General features: G+C 47.5%; 1 protein-coding gene across 2 annotated transcripts in view; it reads left to right on the top strand.

The window, feature by feature from the left end:
- NSFL1C (NSFL1 cofactor) overlaps positions 1 to 11,641 on the top strand; it is a 67,600-nt gene extending 55,959 nt beyond the window's left edge. For both annotated transcript variants that reach the window (XM_029611325.1, XM_029611324.1), the window contains one exon: positions 11,278 to 11,641. In XM_029611325.1, the coding sequence (XP_029467185.1) occupies positions 11,278 to 11,440 (163 nt within the window). In that variant the 3' untranslated portion in view covers positions 11,441 to 11,641. The remainder of the gene's footprint in view (positions 1 to 11,277) is intronic.
- Positions 11,642 to 15,816: the final 4,175 nt, after the last annotated feature.

The following is a 15,816-nucleotide window of genomic DNA, read 5'->3' as shown; positions in this document are numbered from 1 at the left end:
GGATTTCTCTGGTGGAACTGTTTAACTGCATTGCAAAATCTTCATTCTGGCTAAGTATTTTCTGCTTATTTTACTTCTTTTTGCTTATTGATCTGAAGTTGTGTAGGAGCTTGTGTAGAAAGCTTCTGTGATTATTTACTGCCTGTGTTTTAACTTCTTTCTAGTCTGTTTCATTTTGTGTAGAAGCTTGTGTAGAAAGCTTCTGTTGATTATTTCCTGTCTGCAAAGCTATCAGCTTTTAAACTGGGAAAATCTCTCTAGTTTGGGGTTAGCTGGCACAACTAAAAAACTGGGGCATAAAGACTGTTTTTTTAAAAAAAAGAATTGACCAAAAGGCAAAGACAACTGTCCAGTAGTGCCCTGCTTTACCCAGCTTGTCCCAGGCTAAACTGTTTGACTCCCACCCACCCCTGGGGCTTGTTTCTAATAAAGACTGCCTAGATTACCATTGGCAGCAAGATAAATTAGTACATTGGTTACAGTCAAGGAAATAAAGCCACAAATTACCAAGATGAGGACTATCCAATGTAACTGCTGTGGAGCCTTTATTCTGAGGGAAAGCATCTGGAAACTTAGAGCTTGCCCAATTTGTGCACAACTCTCATCCTTGAAAATGGAGCTGACTGTGATTAAAGATCAATTAGCTTCAATTAAAAGAATTACACCCACATTGCATTACTCAGAAAATAATTCCCCAATACCACAAACAAACCAGGAGTCAAGAAAAGGAGATCCATTAGGCTCAGGTAGGACCCACAGTCACCCATTCTTGACAGAACAGCAGCCAACAGGTATACCGCCCCACTCAAACAGGTCATCAGGAAATTCTTTAAAAACCAGGAATACAGTTGGCTCTGGTAGAATTAGACCTGTGATGAGGAGACACACAATGTACCAAATGCAAAAAGAACAAGCCTTCTCTAAAATAAAAACTGAAGAAGTTCTTGAGAAAAGCATTGCAGTATTACCAGAAAAGAGAGAGAAAACACAATGCATGCAGTATTTAAAGATCCATAAGCAAAAAAAAAATCTAATTGAGATGGAAAACTCTGTCAACAGTGGCACTACCGCAAAAAGAAATAGTGAAGTGAATAACAAATCTCAACAAATATCTCACAAGGAGTCCAGGAAATGCAATAACCGTAAAGAGAGTACCTGGAAGGCTATGACCACAAATGCTCATAGTTTGGGAAATAAAATCCCAGATCTGCAGGCCCTAATGGCTGAGGCAGAATTGGACATTGTTGCTATCACAGAAACATGGTTCACAGAATCTCATGAATGGGATACAACAATACCAGGCTACAACTTGTTAAGGAAGGACAGAGAGGATAGAAAAGGGGGAGGTGTGGCTCTTTATGTCAGAAACAACATCCAAGCAACTGAGCTACAAGGAAGTTGGGGTATTGAAGAAGCTCTATGGGTCGACCTAAAAAACGATGACGGAGCATCCATTTATATTGGAGTGGTTTACAGGCCTCCAAACCAAAAGGAAGAGCTGGACAGAGATCTGGTTAAAGACATCCATAAGATAGGTAAGAAGGGAGAAGTGGTGATCGTGGGTGACTTTAATATGCCAGATGTAGACTGGAAAATCCCATCTGCAGAAACTAAAAATAGTAGAGCGATAGTGGATGCCATGCAAGTATCTTTGTTCAAACAAATGGTGTTGGAACCCACGAGAGAAGGAGCTATACTCGACTTAGTGCTCACTAATGCAGATAATGTCTCAGATGTCCAGGTGGGCGCCCACCTCAGCAGCAGTGATCATCAAACGGTATGGTTTAATATCACTAAAATAATAGGGAAAAGAACCACAAAGACCCGAGTTTTACAGTTCAAAAACACAGACTTTGAGGAAATGGGGAACTACCTGGAGGAAGAACTTAAAGGATGGGAGAACGAGAGAGATGTGGATCAGCAGTGGACCAATCTAAAAGGAGCAATCACCAAGGCAACTGCTCTATATGTTAGAAATGTAAAGAAAAGCAAAAGAAAACTGAAACCTATCTGGTTCTCAATGGAGGTGGCTGACAAAATTAAAGCTAAAAGAACAGCATTCAAGAAATATAAAGGATCCCAAAGGGAGGAGCACAAAGAAGAATATTTGTATCAACTGAGGGAGACAAAGAAATTAATCAAGTTGGCAAAGAGTCAAGCGGAAGAGAGGATTGCCAAGGAGATAAAAAATGGTGACAAAACATTTTTCAGATACATCAGCGAAAAGAGAAAGGTCCAAAGTGGTATAGTGAAATTGAAAGGTGGTAATGATCAATGTGTAGAGAGAGACGAAGAAATGGCAGAAATATTAAACGAATACTTCAGCTCTGTGTTCACTAAAGAAGACCCTGGAGAAGGACCATCTCTAAACAACAAGAAACTGGAGGGAAGGGGAATAGATGAAATCCTTTTACAGTAGAAAATGTGTGGGAAGAACTAAAGAACCTGAAAGTGGACAAAGCCATGGGGCCTGATGGGATTCATCCAAGGATATTGAGGAGCTCAGAGATGTTCTGGCGGGTCCGCTGTGTGACCTGTTCAATAGATCCCTAGAAACGGGAGTGGTGCCGAGTGATTGGAGAAGAGCGGTGGTGGTCCCGCTTCACAAGAGTGGGAACAGGGAAGAGGCAGGCAACTACAGACCGGTTAGCCTCACATCGGTGGTGGGAAAAGTAATGGAGTCACTGCTGAAAGAGAGAATAGTCAACTATCTACAGTCTGGAGAATTGATGGACCAGAGGCAGCATGGATTCACCAGGGGAAGATCCTGTCAGACAAATTTGATTGACTTTTTTGACTGGGTAACCAAGGAATTGGATCAAGGAAGAGCACTAGATGTCATCTACTTGGATTTCAGCAAAGCTTTTGATACGGTTCCGCACAGGAGACTGGTGAATAAAACGAGAAGCTTGGGAGTGAGTGCCGATGTGGTGACCTGGATTGCAAATTGGTTGACGGACAGAAAACAATGTGTGATGGTAAATGGAGCCTTCTCTGAAGAGAGAGCGGTTTTAAGTGGTGTGCCGCAAGGATCGGTGTTGGGACCGGTCCTGTTCAATATCTTTGTGAGCGACATTGCAGACGGGATAGAAGGTAAGGTTTGTCTTTTTGCGGATGACACTAAGATCTGCAACAGAGTGGACACGCCGGAAGGAGTAGAGAGAATGAGACGGGATCTAAGGAAACTGGAAGAGTGGTCGAAGATATGGCAGCTGAGATTCAATGCCAAGAAGTGCAAAGTCATGCATATGGGGAGTGGAAATCCGAATGAACTGTACTCGATGAGGGGGGAAAGGCTGATGAGCACGGAGCAGGAGAGGGACCTTGGGGTGATAGTGTCTAATGATATGAAGTCTGCGAAACAATGCGACAAGGCGATAGCAAAAGCCAGAAGAATGCTGGGCTGCATAGAGAGAGGAATATCAAGTAAGAAAAGGGAAGTGATTATTCCCTTGTACAGGTCCTTGGTGAGGCCTCACCTGGAGTACTGTGTTCAGTTCTGGAGACCGTATCTACAAAAAGACAAAGACAAGATGGAAGCGGTACAGAGAAGGGCGACCAGGAAGGTGGAGGATCTTCATAGGATGACGTACGAGGAGAGATTGAAGAATCTAAATATGTACACCCTGGAGGAGAGGAGGAGCAGAGGTGATATGATACAGACTTTCAGATACTTGAAAGGTTTTAATGATCCAAAAACAACGACAAACCTCTTCCGTAGGAAAATAATCAGCAGAACCAGGGGTCACGATTTGAGGCTCCAGGGAGGAAGATTCAGAACCAATGTCAGGAAGTATTTCTTCACGGAGAGGGTGGTGGATGCCTGGAATGCCCTTCCGGAGGAAGTGGTGAAGACCAGAACTGTGAAAGACTTCAAAGGGGCGTGGGATAAACACTGCGGATCCATAAAGTCAAGAGGCCACCAATGAAGAGTGGGTGACTCGCCAGAATGATGGCTATTGACACAATACCCTTACTAAATAAACATACACATGCTTACTGTGACTCCTACATCACTCTAAGCTTCAACAGCAAGAGGTAATGGAAAAAAGGATTTGCACTCATAAAGAGGGGAGTAGCTGGCTTGTTACGGCGGTTACTACCCCAAACCAAATATGCCTGATACTTCACTTTCAATGCATATACAGCATAGCTCTCTGCTTCAATGACAGGGGAGAAGAATAACTGATACTTCACACATCCAGCAGAGCTCTCTGCTACAACGGCAAAGGAGAAGAAAAAGGGTTCGCACTCAAAATGCGGGGAGTAGCTGGCTTGTTACGGCAGTTACTACCCCAAACCAAATGTGCCTGATACTTCACTTTCCATGCATATCCAGCATGGTTCTCTCCTGCATCGGCATGGGAGAAAGACTGATACATCACGCATTTCCAGCATAGCTCTCTGCTTCAAGGGCAGGGGGAAAAAAAAAAAACAAAAAACAAAAAACTGATGCTTCACGCATATCCTGCATAGCTTCAACGACAGGGGTGAAGAAAAAAAAAGGATTCGCAATCACAAAGCGAGGAGTAGCTGGCTTGTCACGGCGGTTACTACCCCAACCAAATGTGCCTGATACTTCACTTTCAATGCATATCCAGCATGGCTCTCTGCTTCTACAGCAGGGGAGAAGAAAAAAAAAAAAAAAAAAAAAAAAAAAACCAACAAGAGCTGTACAACATAGTCTAGGTAAAACAAATAAGCATGGGTGTAGCTTGCTTATCGCGGCGGTTACTGCCCCTACTACCCCTAACTAATCAAGCTAGATATTTCACTTGCATGCAGCTCCATCACTGCTCTCTACATTAATGGTGGGGGTGGAAGGGGAATAGAACAAGGAGCTAAGAGTAACAGATAAGAATGAGAGAAAAAATGTGTGAGGCTTGCTGGGCAGACTGGATGGGCCATTCGGTCTTCTTCTGCCGTCATTTCTATGTTTCTATGTTTCTATGTTTCTAAGGTGAGGATCTAGAATAGATCATCAAATCCCTGGGAGAGAATAAGGTGCATAAGCTGCCTGAGGATCGTCCTCGCTCCTCCAGGATGTTCAACTCGACTAGAAGCCAATTCCGAGGACAGCAGCGTTTTCGACAGTCAAGACCGGTCTCACAAAGACCGCCTTCCTCATGGTCACAGTCCTGGTCGCATTCCTTTCATGGCAGGAGGCCAGCTCGAGATAACCTCCCTCATGGAGCCCCTTCCAAGTCTTCCCAATGAAGGTTTGCTAGCCCACTCTTCAACCCCCAGGATAGGGGGACATCTCTCCCTCTTCTACGAGGAGTTGGTCAACATTACCTCAGACCAATGGGTTCTGGATATTCTACAGCACGGCTACGCTTTAGACTTTGCTCGGCCCCTAAGAGACAGGTTTCTCTTCTCTCCCTGCGGACCAGTTCAGAAACAACGGATAATGCGTCAAACGCTCGACCAGCTCCTGGACTTAGGGGCTATCCTCCCGGTGCCACTGACGGAACAAGGGTTAGGCCACTAATCTGTCTACTTCGTAGTTCCCAAAAAGGAAGACTCCTTCCGTCCAATTCTGGACCTCAAGATGGTCAACAGGGCCCTCAAGATCCCACACTTCAGGATGGAAATGTTACTCTCTGTGATAGCGGCGGTACACCGCAGAGAATTTCTAGCTTCCTTGGACTTGACAGAGGCTTATCTTCACATCCCCATCCGCAAGGAACATCAACACTTCCTTTGCTTCAAGATCCTCAGTCAACATTTTCAATTTCAGGCCCTCCCTTTTGGCCTGGCGACCGCTCCCCGCACCTTCACCAAGGTAATGGTGGTGATGGCAGTAGCTCTGCGGAGGGAGGGGATTCTGGTCCATCCCTACCTGGATGGTTGGCTCATTCGAGCGAAGTCCCTGGACCTTTGCCAATGGGTGGTGGACAGAGTTTTGCTTCTTCTCCACTCTCTTGGATGGGTTGTCAACTTTGCCAAGAGCAACCTTACTCCCTCTCAGACGTTCGACTTCTTGGGAGCATAGTTCGATACCAATCTGGGCAAAGTCTTCCTTCGTCAGGACCGTGCTTGGTTTCATCTCTCAGGTACATTGTTTCCGTTGCCTCGCCCTCCCCACAGTATGGGACTATCTCCAGGTCCTGGGCTCTATGGCTTCAACTATAGATTTAGTTCCCTGGGCCTTTGCGCATATGCGGCCTTTGCAGAGAGCATTACTCTCCCACTGGAAGCCAGTCTCTCAGGAGTTTCAAGCCCTCCTCCCGCTGTAGGAAGTCGCCAAGGACAGCCTGAACTGGTGGCTCAGTCGGGGTCACTTGCTGCAGGGAGTGGACTTGGAGATCCCTCAGTGGGTGATCATTACCACAGATGCCAGCCTCTCCGGCTAGGGAGCTGTGTGTCAATCGCAGTCGGCCCAGGGCCAATGGACATCAGTGCAAGCGACATGGCCGATCGATCGTCTGGAAACCAGAGCAGTCCGGCTCGCTTTGAAGCGCTTCCTCCCCCCTAGTTCTTCAACAAGCTGAAAGAGTACTCTCCGACAACACCATTACAGTAATGTACATCAACTGTCAGGGGGGAACGAAAAGCCGGCATGTCTCTCGGGAGGCGGACAAGTTGATGGCATGGGCAGAGCTCCACTTCTTGCCTGGTGGCGTTGCACATAGCAGGGGTGGACAATGTTCAAGCGGATTTCTTAAGCTGTCAGCACATAGATCCCGGAGAGTGGGAGGTCTCAGACGAAGCAGTGGCAATTCTCTTCGCCCGGTAGGGAACCCCCCCCCCCATCTGGACCTGATGGCCACTCAAAGGAAGGCAAAAGCTCTGCGCTTCTTCAGTCACAGAAGGGAGCACGGCGCAGAGGGCGTGTATGCCCTAGTCCTTCCATGGCAACGGAACCTCCTCCTTTACGTGTTCCTGCCATAGCCCCTGGTGGGAAAGGTGCTTCGGAGAATAGAAATCCACCCAGGGCCGGTAATTCAGTTCTTAGGGATAATTCGGAAATCATTAGCTTCGGTGATTTTTTACATATAGGCACATGGACTATGTTTGCTTTTATTGGAACCTCTCTGTTGGGATGCCCTAACTCTCCTTTTTGATTAGTATCCTTCAAGGAAACATTTCTCTGAACCATGCACTGCTGAATGACTGTCTGCTTTCCCCCTTGTTCTAGTTTAAAAGCTACTCTATCTCCTTTTTGAAAGTTAGTGCCAGCAACTTGGTTCCACTCTGGTTAAGGTGGAGCCCATCCTTTCGGAAAAGTCTCCTCCTTCCCCAAAGGTTTCCCCAGTTCCTTACAAAACTGAATCCCTCTTCCTTGCACCATCGTCTCATCCATGCATTGAGACTCCAGAGCTCTGCCTTCCTCTGGGGACCTGCACGTGGAACAGGGAGCATTTCAGAGAACGCTGCCCTGGAGGTTCTGGATTTAAGCTTTCTACCTAAGAGCCTAAATTTGGCTTCCAGAACCGCTGTCCCACATTTTCCTATGTCGTTGGTGCACACATGTACCACAACAGCCTGCTCCTCCCCAGCACTGTCTATAATCCTATCTAGGTGACGCGTGAGGTCTGCCACTTTCGCACCAGGCAGGCAAGTTACCAGGCGGTCCTCAGGTCCACCAGCCAGCCTGCTATCTACATTTCTAATAATTGAATCACCAACTATGATGGCCAGCCTAACCCTTCCCTCCTGGGCAGTAGCCCTGGGAGACTTTTCCTCAGTGCGAGAGGACAATACATTACCTGGAGAGCAGGTCCTTGCTACAGGATCACTTCCTGCTACACCAGGGTGATGTTCTCCTACTGAGAGACTTTTCTGATCCAAGGCAGCACTGGGGCTGCCAGACTGGATTTGGGACTTGGCTACTATGTCCCTGAAGGTCTCACCAATGTACCTGTCTGTCTGCCTCAGCTACTTCAAGTCTGCTACTCTAGCCTCTAGAGATCGGACTCGTTCCCTGAGAGCCAGGAGCTCTTTGCACCGAGTGCACACATACAATCTCTCACCGGCGGGTAAAAAATCATACATGTGACACTCAGTGCAAAACACTGGAAAGCCCCCCTCTTGCTGCTGGACTGCTGCCTTCATCTTAGTTTTATTGAATTCCTAGTTAAGTTTAGGATACTAAGGGAGTTGGAATGAGAGTACTTTAAATTTACAGGTGAATTTACTAATTAATCAGCTAGTGTCCTACAAAGGGGATTATTAAACTTTCAATAAGGGCTGGTACAATAGTATGATTTAGATAAGACCCTGATTGATTCTTAATGAGAAAGTGTCTCATGCCTAAAAATCAAGGGTTGAGTGGGTGGGAAAGACAGACACTAGAATTAACTATCTCTGGCTTGCTTATTACCTCAGACACACACAAACTCTAAAGAATATATCCCACAATTTCACCTTTTTCCAAACTTTTATAAGTCCAAAAATTGCTGAAAACTATACTTACCAATCCTCTTTAACCACCGTTAAATTAATCTTCACTCAGTTAATTGAAGGGTTTGAGATTCACGTGCTGTTAGGCACGCGCTTCCAGTCCTCCTCTACTGCCCTTCCAGTCCCCCTCTGCTGCCAGTTACATAGCAGGGAAGGAGAACGCACAGGCAGACTACCACAACAGACATACATCAGACCTCGGAGCAGGTGAATTAGTGTAGGAAGTGTTTTCGAGAGTGGTAGGGAAGGTCAGAATGGGACTTGATGGTAATACAAAAGAATGCCAAGGCAGAAACATTTTTCAGCAGGCACCAGGAGCAGGGTTCAAAAGGTGTAGATGCTCTAGTCCAGCCATGGCCGGTGGACCAGCTGTTGTACATGTTTCCGCCATGGCCCTTGATAGTGAGAGTACTGAGGAAAGCAGCAGATTACGGGGGCTGGATTATTATGGTGGCCCCAGACTGGCCCAGAAGGTCGTGCTATGCAGACCTAGTGAGGCTGAGCAGGGATGCACCTCTAAGGCTAGGGAAAACCGAGAGCATGCTCAGGCAGGGTAAGACAGATCGTTATTATCTTACAGCCTGGTAATTGAGAGAAAAAAGGCTATTCAAGGGCAGTAGTAGCCATCTTGTTAAGGTCTAGGAGGCACTCTACCTTCCAGGGGTATGGTAGTGTTTGGAAGGTTTTTGAGGAGTGGTGCAAGGGAAGAAAAGTTTCCCCAGAAACAGCAAAAACAGGGGGAATCTTGCAGTTCTGCAGCACATCCTAGAGAGAGGGCTAGCCCTAAACTCTCTCGAAGTGCAGGTGGCACATTAACCTGTTTTAGGTGCCAAATGCAAGGAAGCTCCCTAGGGACTCACCCTGACATAGCACGTTTCTTGAGGGCAGTAAAACACATGCGGCTTCCGAAGTGCCAGGTAATACCCATGTGGGACCTTAATGTTGTCCTTAGGGCCTTGTCCAAGGCACCCTTTGAACCACTTACAGGGGCAACATTAAAGGACCTCACTTTAAAGGCAGTCTTTCTAGTGGCGATATGCTCAGCCCGAAGGGTCTCAGAGATCCAGGCGTTGTCCTATAGGGAGCCCTACCTGTCGATTCACAAGGACAGGGTAGTTATTCGTCCTGTCCCATCCTTCTTACCTGAGGTGCTATCGGTTTTCTCGCAAATCAGAAGATTGTTTTACCAGCTCTGAGGAGGACAGAGGGGGGACAGGTAGGGGGCAGCCCTCACTCGCTAGATGTCCGGAGGACGCTGCTACATTATTTAAAGGTCACCAATGAATTTAGGAGGTCAGTCGGATTGTTTGCACGCTGGATTAGGGAAGCGATAGTGGCGGCATATGTTGCGCAGGGAAAGCAGGCCCCGAGGGCCTTGTGCGCCCACTCTAATAGAGCTCAAACAACCTCGTGAGTAGAGAGTAGGGCTGTAATGCCACAGGATATTTGTAAGGCATCCATATGGTCCTCCTGAAGAACTTTCACAAACCATTACAGGTTAGATCTGTAGGTAGAAGAGGATCTGAAGTTTAGCAAAGTAGTGTTGGGGGCCTCTAAGGCCTCAGCCCACCTGAATTTGTTACTGCTCTGGTATATCCCACAGGTGTGAACTGTTCTGCAGGATGAGAAAAGAGGTCTAATTTATTCTTACCAGATAATTTCCTTTCCTTTAGTCCTAGCAGACCATTCCAAGTACCCTCTTGAAAGAAAGGAAAAAAAAAAGGGGGGAGGGGGTTAAAATAAAAGAAAGAGAGAAATGCAGGATATTAACCTAATAGGCTAGGGCAAGAGGCTACTGAGGAAACTCCCAGTAATCCAAGGATATATAACGTGAGTGAGTAAGAAAAAAATAAAAAGAATGTGGAAAAAGTTCTCTGCCACCACCTACTGGCAAACAGGAATCCTGCAGTGTGGACTGGAATGCTAGGACTAAAGGAAAGGAAATTATCTGGTAAGTATAAATTTCACTATCTTCCCAGTCTCCTCAGCCCATCTTCTTGGGATCATCTTCAACTCCTCTCTCTCCTGCTGTACACACATCCAAAACACTGCTGAAATTTGTCGTTTCTTTCTCTCTAACATTAGCAAAATCTGTCCTTTTCTTTCTGAACACACTATCAGAGTCCTGATCCACACTTGTCACTTCCCACTTAGACTGTTGCAGCCTGCTCCTCACAGGTCTCCCAGTGAGCCATAACTGTCCAAAATTCAGCAGCACCACTGTCGCCAGTCATTACACCTATATAACCCCTCTTCTCAAGTCACTAAATTGGCTTCCTATATATAGTTCAAGTAGGAGCTTCCACGTTTAGTTCAAGCTCGTACTTGCTAACAAGAGCCTTCGCTCTGCAGCTCCTCACTATTTCTCCTCTCTTATTTCCCCCTACACCCTCCTTGTTAACTCCCCTCATCAAGCAAGTCACTCCTATCTGTGCCCTTCTCCTTTACTGACAATTCCCGACCCCATGCTGTCCACCAGGCTGCGCCATATGCTTGAAACAGACTGCCTGAACTGATGCATCATGCTCCCTGTCTGGCTTTATTGAAATCCAGTCTAAAAACCCAAATCTCAACCCCTGATTCTTCCACTTGCAGCCTTATGGATTTTAACCATTTTCTTAATAGATGAAATTCCCCAAGTCTCCTTTGCCCTGCATGTTTGTCTTGATTAGATTGTAAGCTCTGCAGAGCAGGGACTGTCTCTTACGTGTGTTTGTACAATGCTGTGTACATTGAGTAGCATTATAGAAGTGAGAAGTAGTAGAAGAATGATTTACTCTTGTGTTTTCTTGAGAAGATCAAACAAGTTCTCCACAAGTACAAGAAATAACTTTTCTCCTCTTCCCTTGTCTCCCTACCATGTTTGCTCAGGATTTGTGATATTCGTCTCTTTATTGTGGATGCCCGACCAGCCATGGCAGCGACCAGCTTCATTCTCATGACCACCTTTCCCAGCAAAGAGTTGTCGGACGAGACCCAAACACTGAAGGAAGCCAACCTGCTTAATGCTGTGATTGTGCAGAGGTTAATATGAAGGCTGCTTGTGTCCCTTGGAGAGGTGGTGCCATCTCACGAGTGACCCTGTACAGTGCCTGAAACTGCCTCATGGTGTCTCCTAGCTCCGGGTTCTTGGTTGGACTTCTTTTCTCTCCTTAGTTGCATTTTTCAGATTTTGTGGTGATCAGTGAACTTTAAGAAATAAAAAAAAAAAAAAAAAAAAAAAGAAAATGGAAAATTCAGAGAGTGCAGTTGCTGTGTCAGCCCTGTGCTGCAGGAGAAACGTTTTCCCAGGTCCCTCCTGGATTTGTGCTTGCTGAACACACCAGCTCTCAGCTGACTCTGCATCCCCTGTATGTACCCAGATCAGTCCAGACTCCTGGGTTTTGCCTCCCTTCCAGCAGATGGAGACAGAGAAAGTTTCACAGCCACCGGCACGTAACCTGGTGTAGCACCTGCAGTCCCTCAGTACTTCTCTGTCTCCAGCAGATGGAGGAGATGCAAAACCTGCAGTTCTAAACCTCAAAAAAAAAAGAAGAAAGCGGATAGAAGTTTGTCCTCCAGAGGACATTTCCCTCCTAGGAGGTTGTCAGGTGCTGGTGGGACCATCCCTCCTGGCCGTAGGGGACCCTAAATTGCTCTTGGTGACCTGTCGGGGGGTGAAAGCTGGTGGTCCAGGAAGAACCCTTTGCCATGCTTCAGATAAACCTGATATGTGGTCTTTGTTTTCTGGTCTCTTTCCTTTTTTTATAAAGTTGAAAAAGAAATAAGAGATTGCATGGCCTTCCTTTGATTTCCCGGTGCCAGCGGTGCTGGGAAATGGTTCGAGGGATAGTTATTTTTTTCTTTTTCGCTCTCCCGGTGGTTCACTTCCCTCATGGTCACTGCTGCGCCTCAGAATGCTGCGGGATCTCCGATGTTCCATTTGTAGGAGTGAATCTTTGTGCCTGTCGCGGGTCAGCCACTGTACCAGATGCCTCACTGCCGGTGAGGGCATGTGGGGGGGGGGCCAGCAGCGTCTCTCAGGCAGTGCCAGTCTGGTGGGCCGAAAGCTGTGCGGTGTGGGGCTGAGGATCCATCCCCACTGAGCACAGGAATGACAGCCATTTGGGGACCTTCATGTCTAAAACACAGCTTGCAGCAGGGGGAGGGGATCTCCCACCCACACTTTCTCCGGCCGATTTAAGCCCTGAGGGGAGGCCCAGGGGTCTGCGGGGGGAAGTTGGAGGGGAAGTCGGATCCTCTGGATGAGGGTTCGGATTATTTCTCCCCTTTTTCGCCTGAATTTATGCTCAAGGCATTTTTAGCCCGAGAGGCCATGGGTTGGCCTTTGCATAAGTGTCGGGCCACTGGACCCCCACTGGAGAAGAGGTCCAAGCTCTCAGGAGCCACATGAGCTTGGTGGATCCAGGGTCCTCCTAAGTCAGTGATTTTAGAGGAGGTTTCCTCCGATGAATCTGATAGGGAATTGCCACCGATGGGTTGGCACCACAATCACCGATCCTGATCCGGGCCCGCAGGACCCGTCCATTGAACTGGAGAAGGTTCTGTCAGTAAAGGGCGATGATCCCAAGGTGCTTCACCTTTTTCAGAAGGAGGAGTTGGGTCCCTTGATTCCGCATGTCCTAGCAGAGTTAGGCATAGCGGCACCCCAAGTGGAATCGGACCAGGAGGATGTGGACCCGGTCATGGCTGGCCTGAGAGGTCCAGCAAAGCCTTTTCCGTTTGTCGGTCAAGCAGTTGATGGTCAGAAAGTGGGATACTCCAGAGACTGGCCTTAAGGTGAGGACACTTTGGAACAACTCCTGGTTCTGAAGGTGGATGCCTCCATCTCGGCGGTTACAAAGATGACCATTCCAGTAGGAGAGGCCGCCACTCTGAAAGATGTGCAAGACAAGAAGCTTGAGTTGCATCTTAAAAATATATTTGAGGTGTCAACGCTAAGCATCCAGGCGGCTGACTGTAGCAGTTTTATGCTTAGAACATCTCTGCGGTGGATGCAGCAGGTACAGGAACATAGGGATATGTCACCCTCGAGTCTCAGCAGGCAGAGTACCTAGAGGCTGCAGTTGCTTATGGCGCTGATGCCTTATATGACCTCATCCATACTTCGTCCAGAATGATGATGTCCGCAGTTTCCGCCAGGAAGCTTCTCTGGTTGGGGAATTGATCAGCCACTACTAGTAGCAGTAACATGGTATAGACTTAGTTTTTGGGAACTTGCCAGGTTCTTATGGCCTGGATTGGCCACTGTTGGAGACAGGATGCTGGGCTTGATGGACCCTTGGTCTGACCCAGTATGGCATGTTCTTAGCTGATGTTTCCTCAAAGGCTCAGCTTGAGCATTGCTGTTCAAGGGCAAGCTTCTTTTTGGTGATGACTTGAATCAGCTGGTAAAGCTTTTGTGGTTCCAGGGGCAGAGGCACTTCCGGCAGAGCTCCAGCTACTGGACAAGAGGCAGGCCTCGGGGAGGTCGCAATCCTGGAATCAGTCCTTTTGGGCCCATAGACTGGGCAGGGAAAGCTCCAGCCAGGGGTCTGGCGGAGCCAAGCCTTCGTAATGAATGGAGGCTGACCCACTCCTCCATCCCGGTGATAGAATGTCATCTTACTCAGTTTTACGAGGAGTGGGCCAAGATCACGTCGGACCAGTGGGTTCTAAGCGTGATAGAACAAGGTTACCCTCTGCGAAGCCTATTTATGGTGTTTCCATGTGTCTTGGCCGAAAAGAAGCGGATTGTGCTTCAGACTCTCGAACGTCTGCTAGCGACCATAGTTCCCGTGCCTCCGCAGGAGCAAGGAATGGGTCGTTACTCCATTTAATTTGTGGTGCCCAAAAAGGACTGAGTGTTCCACCCAATTCTAGACTTAAAGAAAGTGAATCTAGCTCTCAAAGTTCCTCGGTTTCGAATGGAAACTTTGCGTTCTGTCATCGCAACGGTGCGAAGAGGAGAGTTTTTGCCATCCTTGGATTTGACAGAGGCGTATCTGCATATTGGGATCCATCCAGACCATCAAAGATTTCTCCGGTTCATGGTACTAGGAGAGCATTTTCAATTTTGCGCTCTTTCATTTGGATTGGCGACTGCTCCCCGGATCTTCACCAAGGTGATGGCAGTGGTAGTGGCAGCCCTCAGGAAAGAGGGCAGGCTGGTGCACCCATATCTGGATGACTGGCTGATTCGAGCAAAGTCACAAGATCTATGCAGGTAAGCAGTAGAGATAGTGATGTGCTGCTTGCAATCCAAGAGCCAGCTTCTCCCTTCGCAAGTCTTGAATTTTCTGTGGGCATGTTTCGATACCTGAGTGAGGAAGGTTTTTCTCACGTAGGAGTGTATGCTCAAGTTACAGTCCAAGGTGTGGAGTCTCTTGCAGGCCCGTGTGCCCAGGGTCTGGGATTACTTGGTATCTACCATGGAACTCGTTCCCTGGGTGTTTGCTCATATGAAACCACTTCAGCAGGCATTGCTATCCCACTGAGATCCAGTGTTGGAGCAGTTTCATCTTCCCCTACCGCTTATCGACTCATCAAGGTCCAGTCTGTCATGGTGGCTTTCTTGCTGCTATTTGTGCTGTGGAGTGGACTTGGAGGTTCCATAGTGGATGGTGGTGACTACCGATGCCAGCATCTCCAGTTGAGCAGTGTGCCAGTCCCAGTCAATCCAAGGGCAATGGTCGTCAGAGGAAGCATTGTGGTCTATCTTTAGCCCTCCAGGTGTTTTTACTTCTGTTGCACCACTACCAGGTCAGGATACCTGTCCGACAATGCGACGATGGTTGCCTGCATCAACCGCTAAGAGTCAAGCAGTGGCTCAGGAAGCGGAGATGCTGATGTGTTGGGCGAAGCAGCATCTGTCTTTGATAGCAGCCTCCCACATTGCGGGGACCGACAATGTGCAGGTCGACTTTCTTAGCTGTCAGCAGTTGAATCCTGGAGAATGGGAGCTGTTGGAAGAAGCAATGCGTCTCATTACCTGCAGATGGGGCATTCTTCATATGGATCTAATGGTGACTCAGCTAAATGCCAAGGCTCCTCTATTCTTCAGTCACAGGAGAAAGCAAGGAGCAGAAGGGGTCGATGTCCTGGTTCTTCCTTGGCCAAGTGACATCCTGATATATGTATGTCCACCGTGGCCTCTGGTGGGCAAGGTAGTGAGAATAGAGGTTCATCCAGGAAGGGTAATTCTAGTGGCTCCTGAGTGGCCTCAGAGTTCTTGTTTTTCGGATCTGGTCAATCTAGCACTGGATGTCCTGCTGAGGCTGAGATATCTTCCAAACTTGCTACGACAGGGACTCACATTTTTAGATCAGGCAGATCACTTTTGTCTTGAGGCTTGGCTTTTGAGAGGCAGCGATTAAGAAAGAAGGGATAGCCTGAGGATGTTATTACTACTCTGTTGCAGGCTCGAAAGAC

The sequence above is a fragment of the Rhinatrema bivittatum genome, chromosome 8, assembly GCF_901001135.1.
Source record: "Rhinatrema bivittatum chromosome 8, aRhiBiv1.1, whole genome shotgun sequence".
NCBI lineage: Eukaryota > Metazoa > Chordata > Amphibia > Gymnophiona > Rhinatrematidae > Rhinatrema > Rhinatrema bivittatum.
This window is presented reverse-complemented; position numbering and strand designations above follow the sequence as displayed.